This window comes from Pipistrellus kuhlii, unplaced genomic scaffold (genome assembly GCF_014108245.1).
Source record: "Pipistrellus kuhlii isolate mPipKuh1 unplaced genomic scaffold, mPipKuh1.p scaffold_m20_p_101, whole genome shotgun sequence".
NCBI classification, from domain to species: Eukaryota; Metazoa; Chordata; class Mammalia; order Chiroptera; family Vespertilionidae; genus Pipistrellus; species Pipistrellus kuhlii.
This window is the reverse complement of record NW_023425407.1, coordinates 262,729-290,415: the sequence shown is the minus strand read 5'-3', so window position 1 is coordinate 290,415 and position 27,687 is coordinate 262,729. Positions and strand designations below refer to the sequence as shown.

Genomic DNA, 27,687 nt, shown 5'->3' with positions numbered 1-27,687 from the left:
GTTTCCCCACCCGCGGAACGCCGCTCCAAGCCGGAAGTGCTCTATAACCAGCGGTTCCGCCCTCTCGTGACGCACTTCCGGTGCGCCAGCCAGGCGGGTTTGCGGGTCGCGCGGCGGTGACGCGCGGCGGCGGGAGTTGCAGAGGCGCGCGCGTTTCTGCTCCGGCCTGGTGCGTGACGGCCGTGCGGGGCTGACCCCGAGGACCCTCCCGTGTCCTCCGTGTGCCGCCCGCCCGCGTCCCCGTCGGCTTGTCACGGTTCAGAGGGGGCTGCGGGCTGCGGGCTGCCGGGCCGCGCTGGTGCCCGGCAGGGAGGACAGGGCCGCCGCGGACCCCGCCGGCCCCGCCCCGCGGCTGTCAGGCCCGGGAGCCGGCGGGGTGGGCATGGCCAGCATCACCCAGCTGTTCGACGACCTGTGCGAGGCCCTCCTGCCGGCGGCCAGGGCTCACCTGGGCCAGCGCGGCCCGAGCCGCCGGCGGGCGAAGCAGAGCCTCAAGCGGGTGGCCTACAACGCCCTCTTCACGCACCTCTTCCAGGAGGAGCCTCCGGGGCGGCCGCCCGACCCCTCGAGGCTCCCGGTGAAGAACAAGATCCTCATGCTGTCATTTGACCTGCGCGTGGGCGGCCTGGGGCCCGAGGCCGACCGCCTGGAGGCGCTGGTGGAGCAGCTCGAGGCGGCCCCTGGCTGCCCGCTGGCGGAGCTGGACTCAGCCCTGGACCTGCTGGTCCGGCTGGCGGGCACCGGGCCCCCGCAGCCACTGCCCCGCCGGCGGGACTACTTCCTGAACAACAAGCACGTGGGGAGGAACGTGCCCTACGGCGGCTACGACTGCTACGACCTGAGCGTGTTTGAGATGGACGTGCAGTCGCTGATCTCCAGAGAGGAGTACTTGTGCCAGGACATGATCCAGAAAGCGCTTCAGGTGATGGAGGCGACGCCGGGCACCGGCCTGCCCACGGCCCGGCTCTTCTCCTACGGAGACCCTTGTGGTGACAGGTTCGAGAGAGACACCCGCGTCTCGCTGTTCGGAGCCCTCGTGCACAGCCGCACCTACGACATGGATGTCCGGCTGGACTTGCCCCCCGTGCCGGACAGCGCAGGCCTCTCTGGGCTGGCCATCAAGGTAAGCGCAGCTCCTGCCTCTTGCCATGGGAAGCTCCGGAGTCCAGGCCACTGGGAGGCTGAGCTGTGGCGAGGTGGGGCCACTGGTACCCACCACCTGGGCGGGGACGCCGCTGCCCAGCTGTAAGCCAGGCAAATGCTGCTTTTTTTATTGATTTTTTTTTACAGCGAGGAAGAGAGAGGGATAGAGAGTTAGAAACATCCTTGAGAGAGAAACATCGATCAGCTGCCTCTTGCACACCCCCTATTGGGGATGTGCCTGCAACCAAGGCACATGCCCTTGGCCGGAATCGAACCCGGACCTTTCAGTCCGCAGGCCGATGCTCGCCCAGTTCGCCAAACCAGTTTCGGCCAAATGCTGCTTTTCATGGTTGGCCTGACAGGGTGTGTTGTTAAGTCCTAGTTCTCTAGAGGTGCTGCTTAAACGTGAGTTAATTAAAGTGCAGTAACAAGTCCAGTCCCTCAGTCACATAAGCCACACTTCAAGTGCTCAGTAGCCACACGTGGCAGATGTTTGCTCGTACTATACGTGCAGTTCTACATGCTTCTCCCCCTGTGACGTGGCTTTTCATGCACGTTGGACTGTGCGTTTAGTGGTTCTGTGAGCGCTCCCGAAAGAAGAGATGCACTGTCACTGCTCACTCGATCTCGCACTGCGAGACAGGCCATCTGCAAACACACCCAATGCTGAACACCTTGGTCCACGTACATCTTTGTGTTGCTCGCATGATTTCATGCTGGTTTCCCCAAATTGGAATTTCCAGAGTGGTTGCTTTTCATTGTGAGTTATATGGAGGCTTACGTGTTGAGGGAAATTGGAAATTGAGAGCCTTCTTAAGTTATTTAATGGAGGCAGAAGCACTGTAGTGCATACGTGCTCAAGAGAAACAGGAGCCCTAGCCAGTTAGGCTCAGTGTATAGAGCGTCCACCTGCAGACTCAAGAGTCCCCGGTTCGATTCCAGTCAAGGATGCATGTCCGGGTTGCGAGTTGGGTCTCCAGTGGGGACTGGGGGGGTGGCGGGGGGAGCTTGCAGGAGGCAGCAGTGGTTTCCTCTCATCACTGATGTTTCTATCTCTTCCTCTCTGAAATTAATAAAAATATATATTAAAAAAGAAAGAAAGAAACAGGAAACACCGTCAGGTCTTTCCCGTGTGAGTAAACGTGTGAAGGCCTGGAATTCCCGTCACGGGGAAAGCTTAGGCCAAAGGCACACGTGGTGTCTTCTCCTCGGCTGGCCTCCAGGTGCCTCAGAGCGTGGATCCGTCCGAAGACGAAGGGTTCCAGTCGGCATCCAATTTGACTCCCGACTCCCAGTCTGAGCACGGCACGACCCCGGAGATCGACCCATGGGACGCGGTGCTCACCTACGAGGCCAGCAGGCGGCGGTGCTGGGAACAGGTCGGCTGGTACGTGCGCCTAGGCCCTCGCCGCACTGCCCTCCCCGGCCGTGAGTGCGTTACCCGGAGAGCCGGGGGGGCTGCTGGCAGAAGCCGCTGACAGGATTGGGGACCTGGGATGTCAGTCGTGGTTGGTGCACAAAATTCTCTGTTCTGGGCGTTGAGGGATGCTGGGCGGAGGCAAGGACTTCGGCTTCACGGAGGTTCCCGTGGGCCAGCGCCTGCAGGTCACACTTTTCGGCCGGCGCAGAGCCACGTTCGCACCACGAGGTTCCGGGCTGAGGAGTGGAGGTCGGCTGCAGGGTGCGGTCAGGCCTGGGTGCTGAGAGGGAGCTTTCACCGTGCCCATTGCTGTCCGTCGTCGAGAAGGATGGGAGCGCTGTTCTCCGGCTGGCCGCTGTGGTGGCGGTGGCGGTGTTTCCTTGGTCACTCAGCCGGGGCCAGGGGGCCCCTCTGCCACGGCCTTGTGTCTGGAAACCTCCCGGAGCGGGAGGAGGCCTCGCACGCAGGGTTACTTGCTGAGTCATTAGAACCTGTTTCCATTTAAACCCCAGCCCCCTGGTTCCTGCCGTGGGCCTTTGGGGAAGCTTTTTCCCACCAGAAGCAGAGCTGGCTGCCGGCCCGGCTGGGCTGTAGCCGCCCCTGCCTGGGCCTGCGGCAGGCCCACCTGTGTCTCCCGAGACTCCACAGGTGCCGCGGTTCTGGGGAAGCCATTTCCTTCTGTCGGGGCGAGTCCTCTGGGGGGCAGGACCTTAGAGTTTCCTGCCTGGGCTTTTCTCCCTCGGCTCTGAGTCCTGGTCTGAGGGCACAGGGGTGCTGGGGCGAGCCTGCAGGAGCGGGCAGGAGAGTCCTGCAGGAGCCCTCAGAGTCCTGAGTGATGGGAGAGCCCATGACGGCACTGTCAGTTAAAACACCGTGATTTGAACGATTCTGAAACGTATTCCTTTTTTTTTTTTTTTTTAATATATTTTATTGATTTTGTACAGAGAGGAAGGGAGAGAGATAGAGAGTTAGAAACATCGATGAGAGAGAGTCATCGATCAGCTGCCTCTTGCACACCCCCTATTGGGGATATGCCCGCAACCAAGGTACATGCCCTTGACCGGAATCGAACCCGGGACCCTTCAGTCCCCAAGCCGATGCTCTATCCATTGAGCCAAACCGGTCCCAGCTGAAACGTATTCTTGTATCTTCCACGCCCGACGTGGAGGTGAACATGTCCTGGGGTCCGACACCCGTCAACGTTAGAATGTCCAGCAGCTTGGAGCCCGTTGAGTTGCTAGACCTGAACCCCAGGCTCTTTTGGGAAGAGGAGAAAGAGCTGGTCAGATAGTACAAACGAGAAGAAAAGTCTCAGAAAGGCCTGTGTTCCTGGCCTCTGTTCACTAAGAAATTACTTTCCCCAGGGGTTTTAAAAGACAGTGTTTTTATACTTTTCAGTAGATGTTGGTGGTTTTCAAAGGAAGGTTTTTAAATGTACCATGTTTTTGGCTGATTTTGAACGATGTGACTGGGTGAGGCAAAGCCCTGGTGGTGCCCAGAGCCCAGTGCCCGGAGCCGCACTCAAGACCCAGTGTGTCTGCTTTGTGCTGGCCCAGCCTGTCTGGCTCAGTGGTCGAGTGTTGACCTGTGAATCAGGAGGTCACAGTTTGATTCCCTGTCAGGGCACAGGACTGGGTTGTGGGCTGGATCCCAGTAAGGGGCGTGCAGGAGTCAGCCGATCAGTGATTCTCTCTCATCATTGATGTTTCTATCTCCCTCTTCTTCTCCCTCTCTGACATAAAAATTAAAAACTCATGAGACTGCTCTGTCCATCGTTTGTGTAAGATGCACACTCTTGCCGTTTTTAAGTATACAGCTGCTCAGTGGCATTAAGTACATTCACATTGCTGTGCAGGCACCACCACCACCATCTTCAGAACTTTCCGTCTTCCAAATTGAAACTCTGTCCCCATGAAACACTCCCATTCCTCCCCCAGCCCCTGCACCACCCCCTACTCTCTGAATCTGCCGATCTAGGGGCCTCTACGTGGAGTCTGCAGTCCTTCCTTGTCTGGCTTATTTCACTGAGCATAAGCTTCATCAAGGACCTATTGTAGCAGGTCCCGAGTGTCCTTCCTTTTGAAGGCTGAATGCTCTAGGCTAGGGGTGTCGAACTCAATCAGAGAAGGGGCCAAAATCTAAAATCCAGCCTAAATCTCGGGCCGAATGGTTTACTGAACAGTTATAAACTGTCATTGTGATGGAAACGCAGCGGAGTGCAGCGATGACAGCGCGGTGCGGGCCACATTGCAAGGCCTGGCGGGACGGATTTGGCCCGCGGGCCTTGTGTTTGACACATGTGCTCTAGGCCTTTGTGCTTTTAATCCACGCACCAGTCGACAGGCAGACACACAGGCTGCTTCCATCTCCGGGCTGTTGTGAATGTGCTGCTGTGCACACGGGTGTGTAAGCCTCGTGCTTGTTTTTAAGATGAACATACGTGCGTGTCGGTCACCCTGAGAACCATCGCGTGGGCCCGGTGGGTGCTTGGGGGTGGGTCTCTGTGGATTGTCTGACCCAGCGCAGCCGGGGCTGAGCCCACAGAGCTGACTGCGAGGCTGGGGGCTGGTCGGACACACGCCCACTCTGTTTCTTAGACGTTGGGTTGTATTGAGTCACTTTCTCCTGCCTTTTGTGTAGCTGAGATGCCTGTGGCTCTGTCTCCACAGCCCGCCTGGCCACAGAGAAGAGCCCTACCTCACGGAGGCGGGAAGGGACGCCTTCGACAGCTTCTGCAGGCTGTGCTGCGGGGAGCTGCAGGCGCTGGGCGGGGGCCCGCCGGCCGCGCCGCCCCTGCTGGTGCCAGAGTGCGAGCTGGTGAAGGACGTGCTGAATGTCTTGATTGGGGTCATGTCGGCCACGTTTCCCCTCTGCCAGGTAAGGGGGTGCTGGCACGTGGTCACTGCCCGAGCACTCCACAGGATAGGAGGAGGCCGCTGGGCCTGGGGGCCGGCTCTGAGGCAATGGCAGTGATGCATTCTCATTTCAGTCCTAGAAACTGTGCCTTTATTAATGACCTTTACAAACCAAACAAGAGTAAGGTGCTTGGTGCTCTCATTCCTTCTCTGGCTGTGTGTTACAGTGACTGATTCCCCTGGAACTGTCCTGGCATTCCTTCATTCCTTCATCCTGGCGCACCATCTTTTTTTTTTTTTTTCAGAGAGAAAGGAAGAGGGAGAGAGAGAAATGTCAATGATGAGAATTATTGGTCAGCTGCCTCCTGTATGCTCCCTACTGGGTATTGAGCCTGCAGCCAAGGTTGGAATTGAACCCGGGATCCTTCAGTCCACAGCCAACACTCTACCTACTGAACCACACCAGCCAGGGCAAGCATTGTCCTTGTCTCATCCTCCCACTTCCCCCATAATACTTTATTTTATTATTATTATTTATTTATCTTTATAATAAATCTTTATTGTTCATATTATTACAGGTGCTCTTCTTCCCCTCCTCCCCCCATAGTTCCCCTCCACCTGATACCTCACCCCACCCCATGCCCTTACCCTTGCCACTGTCTTCATCCATAGGTATAAGATTTTTGTCCAGTCTCTTCCCGAACCACTCACAACCCTTTCCCCCTGAGAATTGTCAGTCCACTCCCTTTCCGTGTCCCTGATTCTATTATATTCACCAGTCCATTCTGTTCTTCAGACTTTTTATTCACTTGATTGTTAGATTCACTTGTTGGTAGGTATGTATTTGATGTCTTTTTGTTGTCCGTAATTTTTACATTTACCTTTTTCTCCTTCTTCCTCTTCTTAAAGAATACCCTTCAGCATTTCACGTAATCCTGGTTTGGTGGTGATGAACTCCTTTAGCTTTTTCTTGTCTGTGAAGTTCTTTATCTGACCTTCAATTCTGAATGATAGCTTTGCTGGGTAGAGTCATCTTGGTTGTAGGTTCTTGCTGTTCATCACTTTGAATATTTTTTGCCACTCCCTTCTGGCCTGCATGGCTTCTGTTGAGAAATCAGCTGACAGTCGTATGGGTGCTCCCTTGTAGGTAACTAACTGTTTTTCTCTTGCTGCTTTCAAGATTCTTTTTTTTTTTTTTTCCCTTGGAATTTTAATTATGATGTGTCTTGGTGTGGTCCTTTTTGGATTCCTCTTGCTTGGGGTTCTGTGCACTTCCTGAACTTGTAAGTCTAGTTCTTTCACTAGGTAGGGAAAGTTTTCTGTTATTATTTCTTCAAATAGGCCTTCAATATCCTGTCCTCTCTTCTTTTGGCACCCAAAAATCCGGATGTTTTTTGCTCTGTGTCTTGGGCTCTGTGGACAGAGTGTGGTTGGGTACATGGGTAGGGGTCTTGAACGTCAGGCCTCAGTGACCCCTTTGCCCTCTCCAGCCGGCTCAGGCCTTCGGGGTGAAGCAGGGCACCCACGTGTCGGGAACGTCGCCGGAGAGCATCAGCAGCCTCCTCTCGGAGGTGGCCGTGTGCGGGACCCACTACGCCCGCCTGAGCCACTTCTCCCTGCAGCCCGTGCTGGACGCCTCCTGCAGCAAGGGCCTCGTGTTCCAGGTAGGCCGGCCTCCTGGGAGGGCGCGGCCTCCCTGGCGCTGCGCCCAGGAGCGGGGAGCAGGCCCAGGGCCTGCCTGCCACTGAGCCTTGTCTCCCGTAATGCCTGGAGCTGACCGTTACCCTTCAGGAACAGGTGTCTCGTCGTCACTTGACGGGGGGCTGGGATAGTGGGAGGTGGGTGTGGCCCACATGTGGGGGGCCTGGGGCAGGACCATGCGGGGGGGTGGGCACAGGCTGCTGTTCCCCACCGGGTCCTGGTGCATCTTATGCAATCGAGTTGAGTTCCAGGAGCCGGGGCTGGACCAGGTCTCCCCAAAAGCCTTCCCACTGCCCCTGCGCTGGGTACAGCCCCCAGGACAGTGTGCAGCTCCATGGGAGGGACAGGCAAATAGCTGAGCGGGGCATCTGCGAGCACTGATCGGGAAGAAGGCAGAGGGGGCAGGGCACCATGCCCAGCGGCACTGGGCTGCGAGTCCTTCATGCTTTGGTACTGCCAAGGGGGGAGGGTCAGGTGGTGTGGAAAAGGGGTGGGGGTAGGGGACAGAAGGAAACTGGCCCAGGCAGACTGCCCGCCATCAGGGACGTGAGGGCAGCCCTGCCGTCTCCTCGCTGGTGGGGTGGACGCTGGTTCTGGCGGCTCCTGCAGAGACGTGAGCTGAGCTGGGGCCCATTGTTACTGAGACCTCAGCCGTAGCCTGTGTCAGTGCCTGCCACCCTCAGGACCTCCAGGCCTCACTGCCCATTTTCCTGGTGTGGCTGGTCCCGGCTGCAGGGACAGAATCTGCAGAGGGCTCGTTCCTAGCTCCCAGTTGGACTGGGGGTGCCTGGGTGGGACCCACAGGTGCACATTCCTTGGGAAAAGAGCCCAGGATTAGGGATGGCAGCCGAGGCCTTTCCTAGCCCCAGTGACCCTTTCCAGCTCTGAGCGCGGCGGTGTCTGCGCCCACTGCCTCCTCTCAGTCCCCTGTCCCCTAGGCCTTCACCAGCGGCCTGAGGCGGTACCTGCAGTATTACCGGGCGTGTGTGCTCTCCACCCCGCCCACTCTGAGCCTCCTCACCATTGGCTTTCTCTTCAAGAAGCTGGGCCGGCAGCTCAGGTGAGCACAGCACAGCAGCCTCGGGGGTGGTGGGGGCGGCCGGGCCTGGAGAACAGCCTCCTGAGAGCCGTCTGGGCAGTGAGTTCATCAGGTGCTGGGCCTGGGCCTGTGATGTTGGCTTGAAAAGGTCCCGGTGCTGGGAGAGGGCTCGGCCACCATGTGGGGGCTCTGCCTGAAGGCACACACAGCCCCACAGAGCTGGGCCCTGGCCCTCAGGAGCCAGTTCGCTAACCCGGCGAGCGATGTCCGCAGGTGCCGCTGGAGAAGAGGGTTCGGGGAGAGCAGGCCTTTCGGGCCGAGGGGTGGAGGGTGGAGGCCTCTGAGGGCTGGACATGGGCCGTCAGGGAGGCAGTGGGGGTGCCGGGCTGCATGTGCACGGCCGTGGTGGAGAGGGTGAGGGCGGCAGCCTGGGAGGTGGCGGGAGCCCAGGGGGGCTCGGGGCTGAGCCCGGGTGCGGGGAAAGGGCACACTCAGTGGTGGAGGCCCTGGCTGAGTGGGAGGAGGGGGAGAGGCAGGGGTGCCTGCAGAGGAACCCAGCAGGGCGCTCAGGGTGGAGATGCTTGGGGGCAGCTGGTGTTAGAGCCAGAGGGTGAAGGTGGAGGGAAGGGCTGGGCCATATTCTGCTCACCCGCTCTCCCTGGCCTGGGCTCTGAGCACCCGCTCTCCCCGGCCTGGGCTCTGAGCACCCGCTCTCCCCGGCCTGGGCTCTGAGCACCCGCTCTCCCTGGCCTGGGCTCTGAGTACCTGCTCTCCCCTGGCCTGGGCTCTGAGCACCCGCTCTCCCCTGACCTGGGCTCTGAGCACCCGCTCTCCCTGGCCTGGGCTCTGAGCACCCGCTCTCCCCTGACCTGGGCTCTGAGCACCCGCTCTCCCCTGACCTGGGCTCTGAGCACCCGCTCTCCCCGGCCTGGGCTCTGAGCACCCGCTCTCCCTGGCCTGCCTAGGTACCTGGCTGAGCTCTGTGGTGTGGGCACCTGCGGAGGAGAGGCCCGGGCTCCCTTCCCCACGGTGAGCTGTGTGGGACCCAGGAAAGGGGGCGAGGCCGAGTGTGACTGCCGTGGGCAGCCTGTCCCCTCTGCTGTCGCATGCGCTCAGCCCCGCCCTCTGCGGTCTCCAGGGCGTGAAGCTGCTCTCCTACCTCTACCAGGAGGCCCTGGACAACTGCAGCAACGAGCACTACCCGGTGCTGCTGTCGCTGCTCAAGACTAGCTGCGAGCCCTACACCCGGTGGGCGAGGGGCTCGGGGTGGGGCCGGGGTGGGGCCCGGGGTGGGGCCGGGGTGGGCGGGCTGCACTCTGTCTCTGCAGGTGCTTGAGCTGAATTCCCTTGGGGACCCTCCCCCACACACACACACACCTGCTGAGTGCAGGGATGTCCGATGGGGAGGGTGCGGCATCCTCAGGGCTGGGACGGGCTCCTTGCACAGGCTCCACCCTGTGGCCGCCCCGCCCATCTCACTGCTGGCCCCACCCTGGCAGGTTCATCTACGACTGGGTGTACAGTGGGGTCTTCAGAGACGTGTACGGCGAGTTCATGATCCAGGTGAACCACGACTACCTGGGCTTCAGAGGTAGGTGGTGGCTGGCTGTGGGCTGGGCTCCGTGCTGTCCGGGGTCAGGGGTCCTGGACGCAGCCCAGCGTGTCCTGTCCCACGCTCAGACAAGTCCTACTGGACCCACGGCCACGTGCTCCTCTCCAAGGAGGCCGAGGACTGTGTGCCCGCCTTCCTGAAGCACATCGCCCATGACGTGTACGTCTGCGGGAAGACCATCAACCTGCTGAAGCTCTGCTGCCCCCGGGTGAGTGAGGAGCCACGCACCCCCTCTGCTCCTCGCCTGCCTCGTCCTCTGGCCTCAGAGTGAGGTCCCCCCCAACACCAGGCCATCGGTTCTTGCCGCTGGGCCAGCACGTTGGAGCTGGGACGTGGTGACTTCTCCCTCAGGGCCCCTGAGTTTGATGAGGGCTCCTGCCTCCGGCTCACACTCAGATGGAGGGAAAGCAGAGGCGTCCTGAGGCCGAGGGGCAGCCCTCCCCTCCCCCTCGGGAGAGCGGCCCCTCGGTGGGGAGGGCCTGCATCTGCAGGAAAATGGACAGGCTGGTTCAGGGAGCTGTGTCTGGGCACAGGCTTGGACAGAGGCCTGTGCCAGCGTCCACGTGGCCAAGGCTGGGGCAGCCTTTTTGAGGAGCAGTCTGCTGTCTGAGCAGAGGCAGGCGCTGGCCAGGTGGGCCTAGGGCTTCCAGGGACCAGAACTGTGTGGAGGCTGACCAGGGTCAGTGGGGGTGGAGGACCAGGGCAGACGGCCAGGTGTGAGCTCGGAGCCGTGGAGGGTGCTGTCCCCTTGTGAAGGAGTGGGCTGCCCATGAGGTGACCGGCAGCACGGAAGCAGAGCTGGGTGTGGGCCCCTCTGTTGCAGCATTATCTCTGCTGGTCTGACGTCCCCGTGCCCCGGATCTCGGTGATTTTCAGCCTTGAGGAGCTGAAGGAGATTGAGAAGGACTGTGCCATCTACGTGGGGCGGATGGAGAGGGTGGCGCGCCACAGCTCCATCAGCAAGGAGGAGAAGGTTCAAGGACCATAGCCCCGGGGGCTTCCCTCACTCCCTCCTCCGCTCCCAGGGGTGCTGGGTTTGGGGTGTGCAAGACGGTGCAGCGGTCTCGGTCCTAGGTGTGTGTCTGGGTCGGGCATCCAAGGGCAGGGATTCTGTCCCCTCTTCTCTGGGAGCTGGCTGGGCGCTGGCCCTCTGTCCCTGAAGGGATGTCACTCCTGAGCTCACACACACACACCTGGCGACAGCTCAGCTCCTGTGCAGGGCCCTGTGTCTGATGTCACTGTTTAGGGCGGGCAGGGGGTGGGGGGCAGGGCGCGGTCCCTGCGGGGGGTCCACCTGGGGTCTGAGCAGCCTGTTGCAGGTCCTCCAGCCCAGAGGCGGGCAGAGAGGTGGCTGGGTTCACCGCCCGTCTTTTCCAGGAATTGCGAATGGAGATTGCGAAGCAGGAGTTAATCGTCCAGGCCCGAGAAGCGGCGTCCAGGGTCCTGAGTGCGCTGAGCGGTGCGTGTCGGCTCCGGGTCCCTCTCTGGGATGCTGGCTGTGGCCTGTGGGGGCTCCTCAGGACGGCGCTTGTGTCTCCTGCAGACCGGCAGATGTCGGAACGGATGGCCTTGGACGCCCGGAAGCGAGAGCAGTTTCAGAGGCTGAAGGAGCAGTTTGTGAAGGACCAGGAGGTGGGCAGGCTGTGGGTGCTGGGGTGGGGGCGGCTTGCAGAGCTGGGTTTAGCATTGAGGCTGCCTGTGGTTTGTCCTGCAGCGACGCCGGGCAGCCCGGCAGGAGGAGCTGGATGATGACTTCAGCTACGCCCGAGAGTTCCGGGCCCGGGAGCGGAGGCTGCAGGCCCTGGAGGAGCAGCTGGAGAGGAAGGCGAGGTGGGTGGCTGCGGGTGGTCACTCCGGCTGATCCTCCGCGGTGAGGGCACGGCAGGCCCCATGACAGGTTTGATCTTGGTGATGGTGGTTTCACTTTTTATTTGGAAAACTTTCAAGTCTTGTCTTGACTCCAAGCACCACTTGGCCTCGGTGCTCGTGGATGTAGACATGAGCACATCCGTGTGTCCTCAGCCATCAGGATGTGCTGGTGGGTGTGTGGGTTGGAGTCCAGGCAGATCTGCACACCCCGCCTCTCGCCTCTGGAGTTAAACAGCTCCTGTTCATTTAACGTGAAGCCTGCTAGCCTGAAAGAGTTGGGTGTTTGTCCAGCACAGCATCCGACAGTCGGGCTCTCACTGTGTCAGACTCGTCCCACCCTCCGGGGGTTCTGAGTCCCCCACGCCCAGGGGAGAGCTGGGAGCAGAGTGGCCTCTCAGGGGGTTCTTCGTAGGAGGGGCTGTCCCTTCCTGCTCATGGCCTTGGTGGCCTGATCTCAGATACTGTTTGTAGAGCTGAGCCCTGAAGCCCGAGTGATGTACGCACACGTCTGTGTATGTGCACGTGTGTGGGTATGTGCGTGTGGGTAGAAGCTGTTCTCCTTCCGTCCTGTGCAGCTGAGGAAGGAGGCTGCCCCAGAGGGCCCCTGCCTCAGACGGTGCAGAGGCGCATTCTGGTGGTCATCAGCAGGCGTGAGCGGGCCCTGGCCGGGGGCCTGCCCTGTGGGCAGAGCAGCTAGCCTGGTGAGGCCCCTGCAGGAGCTGTGGGTGCAGAGGGTCCACCTGGGGCCTGGGGAGGTGCCAGGCTGTGCAGACCACCTGCCGGGGCCTCTGTCGTGGAGAACTGTCCCCAAGGGGAGCCAGCTGGACAGTGTGGGGTGACTGGTGACCTGTCCTCTCTGGATGTGGCTTCAGGCAGGCGCTGGTTGACCATTATAGCAAGTTGTCTGCAGAGGCAGCCCGTCGGGAGCAGAAGGCGCTGTGGAAGATCCAGAGGCACAGGCTTGCGAGCACACGAGCTCGCTTTCTCTTAGAAGATGAGGAGCACATTCAGGTGTGTCAGGGGCCCTCTTTCTGGGCCTGAGGCCCCAGGACCCCGTGTGCCCTGGGGAAGGGACGGTAACTCCCTCAGTTCCCGGACGTGCTGTGTGGGGCCGTGCGGGCTGTCTATAGGCCGAGGGCACAGCCTGTGGTCTCGGTGCTGCTGCAGTGGGGCTGGTGGGCGCAGAGGCTCCGGGCCGGGTGGCTCCGGGCGGAGGGTGGGGTCTGCTCTCTGTGCAGCCGCCACCTCGCCCTGTAATTGAATTCCAGGCCATGCTGAGAGACGCGTCCGAAGGGAGGCCCCCAGAGCCGCCGGCAGTGCGCCCCAGTGCATGCTCCCAGGTGAGGGGCCAGGCTGCATCCGGGGATGCCGCGTGGGGCTCTGAGCTGGGTCCCAGGCCTGTGCTGCCCTGGAACACAGTGGTGCCTGTCCTGTGTCCTCACAGTCCCCACAACTGACTTTGGGGATAAAGCCAGGTAACCAGGGGTCCAACATGCTCTTTGTTTCAGGCCTCGTCTCTGGGCCCTGGGCACCCTGATGGAGGTGGCAGCTGTGATTCTGGGTCTGCAGAGCAGCACGTGGCTGCCTGGGATGGCCCAGGCCAGCCAAGGGAGCTGACGCCGCAGCCCCCCACACCCCCAGCACTGGGGGCCTGCAGCGGCTCAGAGCTGGGAGCAGGCCTGCAGCCAGGGCAGGCCCAGGGGCCGGGGCTGTTCTCTGCAGGCCTCAGTATCCAAGATTTCCTGCCCGCGGGCCCGGCTGCTGAGCAGCCTGAGGACACTGGGGTGGCCCCTGTCTTGGAGGAGGCCCTGCAGACCATCGGCTCAGATTTGCGTGCCTCTGAGTCATCAGCCACAGCGGGCACAGGCTGCTCTGGGCCACAGGAGTACGATTTCAGAACTGTCCTGAGGCCAGCTCTGGTCACCTCGGCCCCAGGGTCCCTCCAGACTATGGGAGGCAGCTTAGGCTGCGAGGGGCCGCAGCTGTGGGGAGACACTCACGTGTGTACGCTGGACACCAGTGTCCCGGATGGGCAGGTGGCTCTGCCTCACCCATGCCCACCCAGGAATAGCCTCCCCCAGGAGGGGAGTAGCCAGGCCATGGGACAGCCTCTTGGGCATGTGTCTGAGGGTAGTAGTCTCACAGGGAGTTATACTCATGGAACGGCCCCCTCCCGGCCACACTGGAACGTCCACGGACACGTGTCTGATGCCAGCATCAAGGTGGGGGAGAACGTGTGGGACGTGGCATCCTCCAGGCCACGCTGGAACGCCCACGGACACGTGTCTGATGCCAGCATCAAGGTGGGAGAGAACGTGTGGGACGTGGCACCCTCCCGGCCACGGTGGAACGTCCATGGACACGTGTCTGATGCCAGCATCAAGGTGGGGGAGAACGTGTGGGACGTGGCACCCTCCCGGCCACGGTGGAATGTCCACGGACACGTGTCTGATGCCAGCATCAAGGTGGGGGAGAACGTGTGGGACGTGGCACCCTCCCGGCCACGCTGGAACGTCCACGGACACGTGTCTGATGCCAGCATCAAGGTCGGGGAGAACATGTGGGACGTGGCACCCTCCCGGCCACGCTGGAACGTCCACGGACACGTATCTCAGTCCCACGTGCTGCTGGGAGCACCCCCGGGGGAAACCCAGCATGATACACCCAGGCCCCTTCAGAGCTCCCCCGACCACATGTCCCAGCCAGGCCTCAGCCTGGGCACCCAGAGCCCTACCTGGGAACACGGTTCACAGCTGTTGGCAGAACCGGCCGTGGCCAGCTCCTGCACGCCGGTGGGTGGCTCTGGGGAAGAAGGTGGCCTCCAGGCCCTGCCGGGTGCTGAGGCGGGACCCAGTGCTGTGGGAGGCAGCACCTGTGAGCCAGGTCAGTGGACAGCTGTCTTGTCACTGGTGGTGGTGGTCCAGGAGGGGGAGGAGGAAGGGTGAGAAGTCGCTGTCCTGGGGGCTTGGGAGGTGCTGCCCCACCGCAGGCACGTGCCCCTGACCCCCCTCCCGGCCCTTTTGTGCCACTCAGGCCCAGGGAGGAGCGGGGACACTGAGGACAGCTCTTCCAGTCAGCCTGCAGGCTCCCAGGTCAGGCCGAGGAGGGTGGGGGCATGCTCTGCTGGGCACTGAGCCACCTGCCCTTCTCTTTTGGGCAAAGGGAAGGGGCATGGTTGTGACGCTGGGCTGTCTTAGGAATGCGCAGCCACCCCAAGCAGCCCGGGCCTGGAAGAGGAGATGGAAGACAGGCGCCAGGACAGGGAGCAGGCCTACCTGGCAGGCCTGGTGGAGCAGTACCACCTGGAGCAGTACCCGGACAGCTACGAGGCCATGTGTGCGTGAGCACATGGGGGCGAGGGGGCGGGCACCGGGAGGCGCCCCTGGCGACATGAGCTGTGCCGTCCCTGCAGCAGAGCCTCCGGTGGCACGCCTCCTACATCACGGGCTTCCCCGGGCCTTCTCCCTCCCTGAGGACAACCGGGGCCCGTCGGACACGGAGGAGACCACGGAGGAGACCGCCGTGCAGCTGAGCGAGCTGCTGCCGCTGCCTGTGCTCATGAAGCACTCGGTCACTGCGCCGCTGGCCGCCCAGTGAGTGCCCGCCCGCCTCCTGGCCCCGCCTCCTCCACTTGCCCCGCACACCTGCCTGACCCAGCCCCTCCGCAGCGTGTCCCTGGTGAACAAGGCTGCCGTGGACTACTTCTTCGTGGAGCTGCAGCTGGAGGCGCACTTCGAGGCGCTGCGGCACTTCCTGCTGATGGAGGACGGCGAGTTCGCGCAGTCCCTGAGCGACTTGCTCTTTGAGAAGGTGGGCCTGGGGCGGTGGGGGCGGCAGCGGCTGCTGGACTGGACGGCCTCGGGACCTTCTTCCTCTCCTGCAGCTGGGCGCAGGGCAGACGCCCGGGGAGCTCCTCAACCCGCTGGTGCTCAACGCGGTGCTGCGCAAGGCGCTGCAGTACAGCTTGCACGGCGACTCCCCGCTCGCCGCCAACCTCTCCTTCGCCCTCAAGTTCCTGCCGGAGGCCTTCGTCCCCAACGCTCCGGACGTGCTGAGCTGCCTGGAGCTCAGGTACAAGGTCAGCAGAGCTGGAGGTGTGGGTGGGCTCGGCTGGGCTGGTCTGGCCCTCTAGGAGTGCTGAACCAACGCCCTGCAGGTTGACTGGCCCCTCAACATCGTCATCACCGAGAGCTGCCTGAGCAGGTACAGCGGCATCTTCTCCTTCCTGCTGCAGCTGAAGCTCATGATGTGGACGCTCAAGGACGTCTGTTTTCACCTGAAGCGCACAGGTGAGGCCTGCCCACGCCCACGCCCATGCCCTCAGCTTGGGGCGTTGGCCGTGCAGCAGCTGTTCATCCCCCTGCACAGCTCTCGTGAGCCCCGCAGCTGGCTCCGTGCAGTTCCGGCAGCTGCAGCTCTTCAAACACGAGATGCAGCACTTTGTGAAGGTCATCCAGGGCTACATCGCCAACCAGATCCTGCATGTCACCTGGTGTGAGTTCCGGGCCCGGCTGGCCACAGTGGGGGACCTCGAGGAGATCCAGCGCGCCCACGCCGAGTACCTGCACAAGGCCGTCTTCCGGTGAGGCTCAGGCACGGGGGCGCGGGCCCAGCCGGTCTTCAGGGGAGGCTCAGGCACGGGGCGGGGACACGCGGGGGGGGGGGGGGGCATCAGGGTTACCCTGAGGGCATCACCCCACCCACCGGCATCGCCCTTGCTCCCCAGGGGCCTGCTGACAGAGAAGGCGGCTCCCGTCATGAACATCATCCACAGCGTCTTCAGCTTGGTCCTTAAGTTCCGCAGCCAGCTCATCTCCCAGCCCTGGGGCCCAGCCGGCGGCCCCCACGGCGCCGAGCACCCCAACTTTGCTCTCATGCAGCAGTCCTACAACACCTTCAAGTACTACTCCCACTTCCTTTTCAAAGGTGAGCCATCTGCACTGGCAGGTGGGCTGCCGTCGGCATCGGGGCAGAAGGGCAGGGCCCAGGGAGGGCCCCCATCTACTCACTGTCCTTCCCACCCATCTACTCACTGCTCCCCCCAGTGGTGACCAAGCTGGTGAACAGAGGATACCAGCCCCACCTGGAGGACTTCCTGCTGCGCATCAACTTCAACAACTACTACCAGGACGCCTAGCTGCTCGCCTGGGTGCAGGCCAGTTAAGGTGCCTCTGGGGCAGGTCCCAGGGGTGGGCTGGGTAGAATGACCACACACAGATGGGCCTTGGAGCTGCTGTTTATTTAGGGGCTGTTCCGAGAAGCAGGGGCCTGCAGCGCTCCCAGGCTGCCATGGGGGCTGTGGCTGCTGGGTCCTCCTGGGTCTGGCCCCTCTGCTGCCCTGTCCTTGCGCGAAGCAGCTTTTCATGGGGAGCATGCTGCTGTGCTGGGCTGCTGAGTCGGTGTCAGACAGAGACGGGTCAGGTCCTGACTGGACGTCCCTGCCGTCATGGAGAGACGGGGTGGGCTGCTCGCTGCTGGGCACCGCCTCATGGACTCGGGGTCAACTTGCCTCGGGGCCTCGGCCACCAAGGCGGTTACGAAGATCACGTCACACACAGCTCCGCGGCCCAGAGCGGGGGCTTGCTGCTGTAGGAGCGGCGCCTCTCTGCTGGGCTGCCGGCCCCCTCGGGCTCGGCGGCCTCCGGGACCTCGGCGGCCTCCCCCTCCCTGTGGTACGGGGCCTCCAGCAGCTTCAGCACCCGTCGCACCTGGAGAGGAGCAAGGGGGGGTTATGGGGACCCTCCCTCCCTGGCCCAGCCCCTCCTGCAGGACCCAGGGGAGGAGGGACGGGTGTGTCCTTGCCTCTGAGAAGTCTCCGTTCTCGGCAGCCTCGATGGCGTTCTGCGCGATGTAGTTCCGCAGCACGTACTTGGGGTTGTTGGCATGCATGACACGCGTGCGCTCAGCCTGCCAGGCGCCCTGGTCAGCGGCACCCGCCCTGTCCTCCTCCAGCCTGGCCCTGCAACCACAAGCCCACCTTGGCAGCAGCCTCGGCTCCCACCTCCCCCGTCGGGCTCCCCGAGATGGTGCCCCGGCAGGCACACTGTGCCCGTCATGCACGCTCGGCCGGCTCACCTGTACGCCTGGAGCCAGTCCGCCCAGTGGCCCCTGTTCCTGCTCAGCAGCTCGGCCGGGCTCAGCTGCTCCAGCCGCGACTGCTGCTCCACGCGCTCCAGCTCCTTTGTGACGTTGGCCCGGGTGCCGATCAGCGCAAAGAGCTGCGGGTTTGACTGCGCCAGCATCAGCATCATGGAGAGCTGCCTGGGTGGGGAGTGGCTGTGAGCGTGTCCAGGAGGCTGCAGCGCCCTCCCTGGCTGTGCACATAGCCTGGGACTCTGAACATCTGGCTGCCCCAGAGGGATGGCCTCAGCGGCCCTGCTGCACCCCACTACAGCCTGACTGAAGGGGAGCCCAGCCCCAGTGGATGAGGTAGTTGTGGGCACCTGCCAGCGGGCCACCCTGTTCAGCAGCCCCTCCATGTGATGGGACACAGTTGCACCCAAGGACGTGCCACAGACTGACTCAGGCGGCCCTAGGGTGGGCAAGGCACCGTCTCTGCCCCCACCCAGCACTGACTGCTGGGAGAAGCTCACTGAAGTCAGGGGCAGGTCCTGCCAGCAGTCCACCTGGGTCCCGAGGCCCTGCACGGCCGCATTAAATTCCTCTGGCCAGTCTACAGGCTTGTTTATTGAAATGTGCCACCACACCTCCCAGGTCTTGCCCTGAGTGTGGGCTGCACCCCGTGGACGTGTGTGCTCTTCCCGATGGGAGATGGTGCCTGAGGCCACGGAGAGCAGAGACCACCATCCCCCAGTCCGGGCCCTGGGCCCCCCGTCCAGCGTCTGTATTGCTGTCCTTTCCTCTGACCACCACTCATTACTGGGAGGGGAGCAGCTGCCCGGATCCCAAGCATCCAGCCAACTGTGTCAGCACCCCGATGGGCAGCCCCTCACGCTCTGTTCTAAACACATTCCAAGGAAGCAAGACCCGAGCACCCACCGGGGATCCATCTGGGGCCGGAAGGCAAGCCGCAGCTCCTCCAGGGAGGCACACTGCTCCATCAGCGCAGCCAGGAACTCGGCCAGGCCCGGGGACTCTGGCCCCACTGGGAAGGAGCTCAGCAGGTAGAAGGTGTTTGTGAAGTCGGCACCTGGAACACACAGCTGCTCAGGGACGGGGGGCAGAGGCCAGGCTCTGTGCTGCCCTCCTGCAGCATTCTCTGCTCACAGGCTGACCCACACACGTCCATCTTACCCGGTGGGAGCCACACTGCATTGTCAGGTCCAGTGTGTTCTCAGCCCCTACCCAGCTCAGCCACAACTCAGCACCAGACCAGTCCTCAAGGTCCCCACCCCAGGTTCTTCATCTGTAAAACGGGTACAACAGCGAAGCTCCTGGCCTCAGGAGCTGCAGTGTGCCCAGACCCCTGAAACATGCCCAGAGGACTCAGTCTGACCTGTCAGAACACAGTCACCATAACCCCTAAGAAAACCTCCAGCCCTAGCTGGTTTGCTCAGTGGGTAGAGCGTCGGCCTGTGAACAGAAAGGTCCCAGGTTTTGTTTGTTTTTTTTAAAATATATTTTATTGACTTTGTACAGAGAGAAAGGGAGAGAGATAGAGAGTTAGAAACATCGATGAGAGAGAGTCATCGATCAGTTGTCTCTTGCAAACCCCCTACTGGGGATATGCCCGCAACCAAGGTACATGCCCTTGACCGGAATCGAACCCAGGTCCCTTCAGTCCCCAAGCCGACGCTTTATCCATTGAGCTAAACCGGTCTCGGCAAGGTCCCAGGTTTGATTCTGGTCAGGGCACATGGGTTATAGGCTTGATCTCCAGTGGAGGACTTGCAGGAGGCAGCCGATCTGTGATTCTCTCATCATTGATGTTTCTATCTCTCCCTCTCCCTTCCTCTCTGAAATCAACAAAAAAAATTTTAAAAATGGAACACCTTCCCCCCACACACACACAGGAAACAAGGAAATGAATTCAGAGTGTTACCAAAGAATCAACGAAACATGGAAGCAGCAATGGAAAGAATGAGGGCAAATGGTGTCAGACACAGCCAACAAACAGCAAATGGCCAGGGGTGCTTCCTTCTCATCAATCACATAAAAAGTAAATGAGTTTAATTCCAATCAACAAGCAGAGATTGGCAGGATGGAGTAAAACAAATCCACTACACCATCTGAGACGCACTTTAGAATCAAGGTGAGCATGGGAGGTGGGGGACAGGTCCTGTGCAAATAGCCTAGAGCCTGGTGGCTCTGACGTCAGACGCAACAGGTTTAAGTACAAATGTCTAAGGGCAAAGAGGAGCTTTGTATGATGTGCTCGGATGGGCACATGCCCCTCACACGTGACCACCCGCACACCACGTGGGAGATCCTGATGGGCAAGGCCAACGCCCATCCAACTGAAGGGAGAAAGCAGTCACGTCCCCTTCCAACAAGGGGTGTGGCGTCCAGATGGACGTTCAAGCACCCACACCCGAACGGCAGTAAGCCCCCTGGGCCACAACACTGTTCCTGGGAGCCACACGCCCCCGAAGGCCACAGAGACCACCAAACAAGTCTGATACGTTTACGAGGGCTGGCTGGAATCTTCACCAGCCACAGAGGCATGAAGCTGAAACCACAAACAAGGAAAATGGGAAATTATAAATAATGTGGAAATCAACATAATCCAAGGGCCCACCAAAGAAATCACAAGGGAAATGGTAAAATACGCAGAAAGACAGGAGCGAGCCATGGATGCCAACTTTGAAAGACGGATCTCTCCTCACAAAACCAGTTTGTGACCACTTGTTCCCTAGTCACTGGGCTCATATTGCAATATACACAAACACCAAACCGTGCTGTACACCTGAAGTGAACACGGCATGTCAACTGTACCAATTAAAGACCTCAGATCAATTGCCTAACATCATACCTAACAAACCAGAAAAAGAACAGCAAGACCAGTGCGCAGCAGGGAAGGAACTAAAGATTATAACAGAGATAATGAAACAGAAAAACCAATGACACAAATTGTTCTCTGAAAAGATCAACAAATTGATAAACTTAACTACACTGGCAAAAAAAAGAAGATACAAAGAACGAAAATCAGAACCCAAAGACTAAGAACACATGAAGAGTTACATGCCAATAAGTCAGGTACCTGGTGAAACTGGGCAAGTTCCTAGGAACACACAAACTACAACGGACTCAAGAAGAAATAACATCTAGTTCTGTAACTGGTGAGAATACAAACAACTCCCAATCTAATACTTCCCAAGACAGAAAAGCCCAGCACTGACCCTTTACTGGTGAATTCTATCAAACATTTAAAGAATTACCACCACCCTGGCCGGTGTTGCTCAGTGGATAGAGTGTCAGCCTGCAGATTGAAGGGTTCCAGGTTCGATTCCCTGTCAGGGCACATGCCCACGTTGCAGGCTTGATCCTCAGTAGGGGGCAAGCAGGAGGCAGCTGATCAATGATGCTCGTCATTGATGTTTCACTCTCCCTCTCTGAAATCAATAAAAATATACTTAAAGAACCGGGACCAGTTTGGCTCAACGGATAGAGCGTCAGCTTGGGGACTGAAAGGTCCCGGGTTCGATTCCAGTCAAGGGCATGTACCTTGGCTGTGGGCATATCCCCAGTGGGGGGTGTGCAAGAGGCAGCTGATCGATGACTCTCTATCTCTCCCTTCCTCTCTGTACAAAATCAATAAAATATATTAAAAATATATATATACATATATATATTGGTGATAATTCTTTAAGTATATATATACACATATATATATATATACTTAAAGAATTATCACCAATCCTCCTCAAACTCTTCTGAAAATCAGGAAACAATTCTTAATTTACTTTGTGAGGCTGGCACTGCCTCGACATCAAAGCCACAGACACTGCAAGGAAAGAAAGCTACAGGCCAAGCCCATCTACTCAGAGGGCCAGGCCCACGACCAGCAGGTCTGCCAGGAGCACATGGGGCTGTGACCTCTCCCCAGCGTGAGGGCCAGGAGGCAGTCGGGTCATGAAGGTGGGGCCTCCTGTGGGACCTGTCCGTGTGAGGAGAGACAAAGCACCCTCCCTGCTCTGCCAGGAGGACCCTCTGTGGGTGAGCAGCGGCCTTACCAATAACCCCCTGCGCTGCCACCTCCGTCTTGGCCTTCCAGCCTCCAGAACGAGACGAATGGCTGTGGCAATTTATTATAGATCACACGGACTAAGACAGGATATGAATGAAGGCATAAAACCACGTGGTTGTCTCAACTGACACAAAATGGTAAAAAGCACCCAAACTGGAAATAGCGGCATGAGGAGGCGCAGTCTGCCTGCTCTGTGGTGGCGACAGGAAGCTTCCCCTTCCAGCCAGAGCACGGCCAGCCTACACGCCCGGGCCCCACTGCCAAGTGCAGGACCAGGAGGGCTGTTTTCACAGCAGAGAGGGACAGCCAGGCTGGTGGTGCTGAGCACAGCAGGCCCAGCACACAACACAGCAGCCTCCGCCTCCAGCAGCTGGGGGCCTGTAGGACCCGGTGCTCGGACACACGGGCTGTGGGGTTCAGCTTCGGCGAGGGCCCGAAGGGGTCCGTTCACAGGGCAGCGGGGAAGATGGACAGTTCTGGACACGGATGGCAGGGATGGCTGCATCACAGTGAAATGTACCCAGTGCCCCTGGCGTGCACACCGAGGACCGGTGAGAGGTGGACTTCGCCTCACGTCTGTTTGGCCACAGCAGCATGCCGAGCCCACACGCGCGCGCCCGCCCTGCTCACCGGTCAGGTGCATGGTCTCCAGGAGCTTGGCCACCAGCGCGGCGTCCTCCTCCCGCTCGGCCTGCACGAGGCCCAGCTTCCTGCGCATCTTGTGCAGGTAGTGCCTGCGGAACTCGGCGTCATACTCCTCGGCCAGGATGGCCTCGCCCTGCTCCAGGGGCAGCTCGGGCGCCAGGGCCTCGGCCAGCTTCTGCAGGTTCCACTTGCACACCTCGGGCTGCTTGCTGAACGAGTAGCGCCCGGCATTGTCCGAGGCGTTGCACACGTGGTCGGGGTCGTACCTGCACACGGGGAGAAGGTGCTGCCCATGTGGCTGCTGTCTCCTGCCGTCCCCCAGGGGTCCTGGCCCTAAGGGCTGAGCTCAAGGACCCTGCAGAGTCCTCCACACTCTCCTGCCGCCAGCTGACCATCAGCCACCAGCCCGACAGGTCCGCCTCCACAGCAGGGAAGACGTCCTCGGCGCTGCCCCCGGGCACCTGCCCAGGCCGGCACTGCCTGCCCCGCTCACCACCTGCTCCTCGCCTGGCCCCTTCAGTCCCTTTCAGGACCTGCCAGGGTGGGGCACCCTTTTAAAATGCTTTTTCTCAGCTTGAAACCCTCCAGGGGACTCCACTGCTGGGAACTCCCACCAGCTTGGCCTGCAGGCCCCTCCCCTGCCCAGCGATTCGGGCGCTGTGGGGGTGTGCCCACCTGTCCAGGAAGCCAAAGGGCCCGTAGTCGATGGTGAGCCCCACAATGCTCATGTTGTCCGTGTTGAGCACGCCGTGGCAGAAGCCGACACACTGCCACTCAGCCACCATCCGGGCCGTGCGACGTGTCACCTGGGGCAGGACGGGCCTGGTTGCTCCCTCCAGCCCCTTCCCGCCCGTCTTCCCTCCCCGGGGCCAGCTGTGCTCCTCTGGGGCGCCCTGGCCCGGATCCTGTCGTGTCGACCAACACTCGGCCGTAGGGAGGACCTGAGACGTGAGGAGGGCTCTAGCCCCACACACACCATCTACTTTTTTCAGATCCTCACTGGCTTGGACTTTTACCAGAAAAACACGAAGCCTGGCTCGGGCCCAATGGGAAGACCACGTGGAAACAAGGAAGTTACACATCGTCAGGCAAAACCCTCCCTGGTCCAGGCGCCTGTGCCGGGCCTGCCTGGCCCCGCGGGCTGCCCAGGAAGGAGGTTCAAGTGGTCTGTCCGGCCACCAGCCCTGCTGTTCATGCCCCAGGCCCACTGCTCAGCACCCCATGCAGCCGTGGGGACATGCCGGCCACAGGGAGAGCAGGGAACCCCACAAGACATCCCCAGTGCCCTGTGTCCAGACCCTGGCCCACAGGTGCCACCCTCCCCGGAGGCTGAGGACTCCAGGCACTGACTGGGCAGCACCCTTCTCGGCTGCAAACAGACGGTCAGAGCGGCCCCTCGGCAGGTGTGAGCTGAGGGAGACAATGCTGCAGCAGCAGGCGCGATGACCGCACAGGACAGCCCCCAAACACCTGCTCGGCCGGCGCCCACTTCTGGTGGGAAGAGGGCTGACCCGGGCCCTCAGCCCCGGGGTCTCCGGGCCCCCAAGGCCCAGGGCAGGCAGACCTGGCACCTTAGACCCACCTCGCGGAAGAAGGCGGCGTTCCTCTGCACGGAGTCGCTGGCGTGCGTGGCCTGGATTTCCGGGTAGAAAGTGCCGACCACATAGTCCAGCATCTGCACACGGATGTCGTTCCTGCCCACGCTGGGGCCCGCACGGCCAGTGTGCTCGTCCTCGGCCTTAAAGATCTCAAAGGACCCGAACCTGCAGGGAGCCCGGGGTTCAACAGGTTAGCCATGACCCGTCCCGCCCCCGGACGCAGCTGACAGCGGACACCAACCAGTGACACAGCACAGCAGGCGCCTCTGGCCACGCTCACGGCCGCTGAGGGGAGGTGGGGAGGCCCTGTGCCCGTCCGCCCACACCCAGGACGTGCGGGACTGACACCCTGCAGCGGGCACTCTGGTCACTGCGCCCTGGGCAGTGCAGTGCCCGGAGACGTGTGGTCGTCCTGACAGCTCCTACCAGCAGCTGGTGGGCCGAGGCCAGGGATGCTGCCACGGCAGTGACGGGTCGCAATGCCTGCGGCGCCACCGAGGGGTCTCCCTCTGGGGACTGGTGTCTGCCTGCCCTGGGCCTTGGGGGCCCGGAGACCCTGGGGCTGAGGGCCCGGGTCAGCCCTCTTCCCAAGACGACTCCCGAGCCATCTTGGGTGCCCAGATATACACATACAGGGTTGGTTCGGCCCCAAAGCCACCTCTTGACACACTGGGTTTGACGCCAGGCAGCACGGTGCCATCTGGACGGACAAACGGGCTCCTATCAGAGACGGATCCAGAGAGGAGTCTGCCGAGTGAGGGGTGTGAGGGACACAGCACGTCAGGCCGGTGACAGCCCCTTACTCACCACGACACTACGCGCGGCCACGTTCTCGGAGCGTTTCGGGCTCCGGTCAGACTCGTGGCCTCTCAGACGCCTGCTTGGACAGCCCCCCCCCCCCCCCCCCCCCCCCCGCCGGGCCCAGCCGCCTCTCAGAGCTCGGGGCGCCTGGGACTCGCTGCCACGGCCTCCGCCCCCCCATCCCTTCTGGCAGCATCAGTGTCGGGCAAGGAATCTGGGAGGCCCGACTGTCCACACGCAGGACGGGCTCCTGACCCAGAGAACGCCCGGGACCTTCCCGGGCAGCCAGCTTCCGCCGTCCCGGGCGCCGGCCCTCAGTGTGTCCGAGCCGCACGAGCGTCCCCCAGGCCGCAGGCAGCGGGAGCGTTACCTGAGGAAGGTGGAGGCGATCCGCAGCACCACTGCGCAGGGCTCGTGCTTGGGGTTGCCGTCGTAGAACACGTCGCGCACGACCGTGGACTCGGACGTGACGCAGGCGCCGGCCCGCGTGGTGGGCACCCCCAGGTGGAACATGGCCTCGCTGCACAGGAACTCCCGGATGCTGGAGCGCAGGACCTTGCGGCCGTCAGCCTGTCTGGAATCAGACACGGGTCACTGTGGCGCTGGCGGGGCCCTCCACACGAGGCTCAGTGCAGACGCAGGACGGAAACAGCCTGCTAACAGCCATTAAAAACAATTCACGGCCAGGCTAACATCAGCCCCGACGTCGTCCCAGGTCTGGAGCCAGAGTGAGCGCGTGGCCTGGAGCTGGAGGGGAAGGGCAGTGAAGGCCCCGACACCCACACGGACCCAGCCTGCCGCCATGTCCCCCCCTCCCCCATCTCTCATTCACACACACACACACACACACACACTCATTCGGGACTGCAATTCTACGTTTACTCATTTTACAAAAACAACACAACAGCGCTCTTTGTGGTGGGACACGACTTCGATTGCCTTGGATGCTTCTGACCTTTTCTTCATACTAAGCCTCTTTTAATACTTTTTTCAGAACAGTTTTAGGTTCATAGCAGAATTGAGTGGAAGGTGCAGACATTCCTCATCAGCCCCTGCAGCCCCACATGCACCGCCTCCCCACAGCACCCTCACCAGAGGGGACATTTGTTCCAATGGGTGGCCCTACACTGACCCGCCCTATCTCCTCGAGTCCAGGGTTTACATCAGGGTCCTACGTTCTATGTGTTTGGACAAACGTATGATGACATGTACCCCCCACTGTAGTCACAGGTAATTTCACTGCCCTACAGTCCTGCGCCCCCCTACTAACCCCACCCCACCCCCTGATCTGTTGTCCCCAGTTCTGCCTTTTCCAGAGCATCATGGAGTCGGGATCAGGCCGAGTGGCCCTTTCCGACTGGCTTCTTGCACTCAGTCACATGCACTGGCGTCGCCACATCTCTCCTTGCCCTCACAGCTCACTTCTTTTTGGTGCTGAGTAACATCCACTGTCTGGAGGGGCAGCTCCCTGTCCGTCACCTGAGGGAGGACCCCTTGGATGCTGTTCCTCAGCCCAAGTCCCCAATTGTTCACTGCTGGTATATAGTAATTGGCTTTTATACGGTAACTTTCTATCTTCTAACCTCACTCTAATTGCTTATCAGCTCATTTTTTGGTCAGTTCTTGGAGACAGCTGTGGGAAGGCGCTCTGCTGGGTCCGGCTGCCCAGATAGGACACGCCCCGGCCCGGCCCGGCCCCGCCCCCTTTGGGGGGGCTGTCAGAGCAGGCCAGGCATGCGGGGCTTAGAAGCCTGTGCCTGGGGGACTGTTCCCTGGAAGGCGGATCCGAGGCATCTCGTCCCTCTGGCGGGCACGGGCGCAGGTGAGTGGACAGGCAGCTGCTCGCGCGCGCGGTGCAGGAAGCAGGCCGCCGCCAGCACCAGAGGAAGCTGGGCCGTGAGCATGCCGGCCAGTTCGCCCAGGCTCCCTGCGCACCGGTGAACAGTGTGCCCGTGCAAAGTCCGCGGACGGCTTGTGAGACCAGACAGTGGGCAGCTGCCAGGGCTGTGGGGTCAGGCGCCCCGCCTGGCTCAAAGGCCAGAGGGGACGGGCCCGGGGCAAGCAGGACAGGAGGCCGGCCAGCCCCTCCGTCCCGGCCCCAGGACCTCCCCACAAGCTGTTCCCTTCTCCGGGACGCTGCTACCCAGGGGTCCTCCGTCCCGGGGTGGCATCTCAGCCCACCCAGGGGGCAAGCCCCGGGGGCCTGGGTCCGCCCCCGTGCCACCTGCAGGGCGCCCACCTGGAGAAGGGCGTGGGGCCGGCGCCCTTGAGCTGCAGCTCCCAGCGCTCGCCGGCCGCCGTGCACACCTCGCCCAGGTACATGGCGGCGCCGTCGCCCAGCTGCCCCGCGAACTGGCCGAACTGGTGGCCGCAGTAGCAGTGCGCGGCGGGCTCGGCGCCCGGCAGCAGCGCGTTGCCGCTGAAGAAGAGGGCGGCCTCGGCCTCGCGGGCCTCGCGGGCGGCGGCGGCGGCGGGCGGCGCGCCCAGGCCCAGCAGCGCCAGCGCGGGCTCCGACAGCGCCACGAGGCGCGGCTGCCGCAGGGGCGCGGGCCGCACGCGGCTGAAGCAGAACCCGGGCACCAGCCGCGGTGCGGGCGCGGCGCCCTCGGGGTCCGGCGGCGGCGTCTCCACGGGCAGCGCGCGCAGGGCGCGGTTGTCGAAGTGCAGTCCCGCCAGCCAGTGGGGCGCCGGCTCCATGGCGGCGGCCGAGATGGAGCAGGGCGCGGGCAGCGGGCGGCAACCGCAGAGCAGCCACACGGCGCGGGCGGCCGGGAGCGACGTCCCGAGCACCGCTTTGAGCGAGGCCATAAGTGCCGCGGCTGCGGCGGAAACCTCTCCGCCCCGACAGGAAGCCCCG

General features: G+C 61.5%; 2 protein-coding genes across 8 annotated transcripts; one reads left to right on the top strand and one right to left on the bottom strand.

The window, feature by feature from the left end:
• The first annotated feature begins 97 nt into the window (after nucleotides 1-97).
• TUBGCP6 (tubulin gamma complex associated protein 6) lies at nucleotides 98-18,344 on the top strand. Of its 5 annotated transcripts, none has more exons than XM_036430093.2 (25): nucleotides 110-1,123; nucleotides 2,367-2,530; nucleotides 5,233-5,440; nucleotides 6,909-7,082; nucleotides 8,058-8,179; nucleotides 9,124-9,187; nucleotides 9,297-9,406; nucleotides 9,658-9,749; nucleotides 9,839-9,978; nucleotides 10,594-10,743; nucleotides 11,148-11,229; nucleotides 11,314-11,402; nucleotides 11,485-11,600; nucleotides 12,512-12,650; nucleotides 12,908-12,979; nucleotides 13,148-14,522; nucleotides 14,673-14,731; nucleotides 14,837-14,975; nucleotides 15,052-15,232; nucleotides 15,308-15,449; nucleotides 15,523-15,717; nucleotides 15,796-15,928; nucleotides 16,008-16,221; nucleotides 16,366-16,565; nucleotides 16,685-18,344. In XM_036430093.2, the coding sequence occupies exons 1-25, from the start codon at nucleotides 383-385 to the stop codon at nucleotides 16,774-16,776; spliced, it is 5,193 nt and encodes a 1,730-aa protein (XP_036285986.1). In that variant the 5' UTR covers nucleotides 110-382; the 3' UTR covers nucleotides 16,777-18,344. The 5 variants fall into 5 exon arrangements, 4 of the variants coding, with proteins under 4 accessions (XP_045434672.1, XP_036285986.1, XP_045434674.1 ...); XM_045578717.1 differs by having other exon boundaries at nucleotides 987-1,123; nucleotides 5,204-5,440; XM_045578718.1 differs by lacking the exon at nucleotides 2,367-2,530 and having other exon boundaries at nucleotides 910-1,123.
• Nucleotides 16,863-27,687, bottom strand: SELENOO (selenoprotein O). Of its 3 annotated transcripts, XM_036430079.2 has the most exons (9): nucleotides 27,070-27,687; nucleotides 25,201-25,404; nucleotides 24,014-24,194; nucleotides 23,107-23,237; nucleotides 22,417-22,697; nucleotides 18,639-18,789; nucleotides 17,715-17,900; nucleotides 17,442-17,598; nucleotides 17,003-17,347 (listed from the first exon to the last, which is right to left on the bottom strand). In XM_036430079.2, the coding sequence occupies exons 1-9, from the start codon at nucleotides 27,636-27,638 to the stop codon at nucleotides 17,174-17,176; spliced, it is 2,034 nt and encodes a 677-aa protein (XP_036285972.1). In that variant the 5' UTR covers nucleotides 27,639-27,687; the 3' UTR covers nucleotides 17,003-17,173. The 3 variants fall into 3 exon arrangements, with proteins under 3 accessions (XP_036285971.1, XP_045434676.1, XP_036285972.1); XM_036430078.2 differs by having other exon boundaries at nucleotides 16,863-17,598; XM_045578720.1 differs by lacking the exon at nucleotides 23,107-23,237 and having other exon boundaries at nucleotides 16,863-17,598; nucleotides 25,201-25,400; nucleotides 27,070-27,685.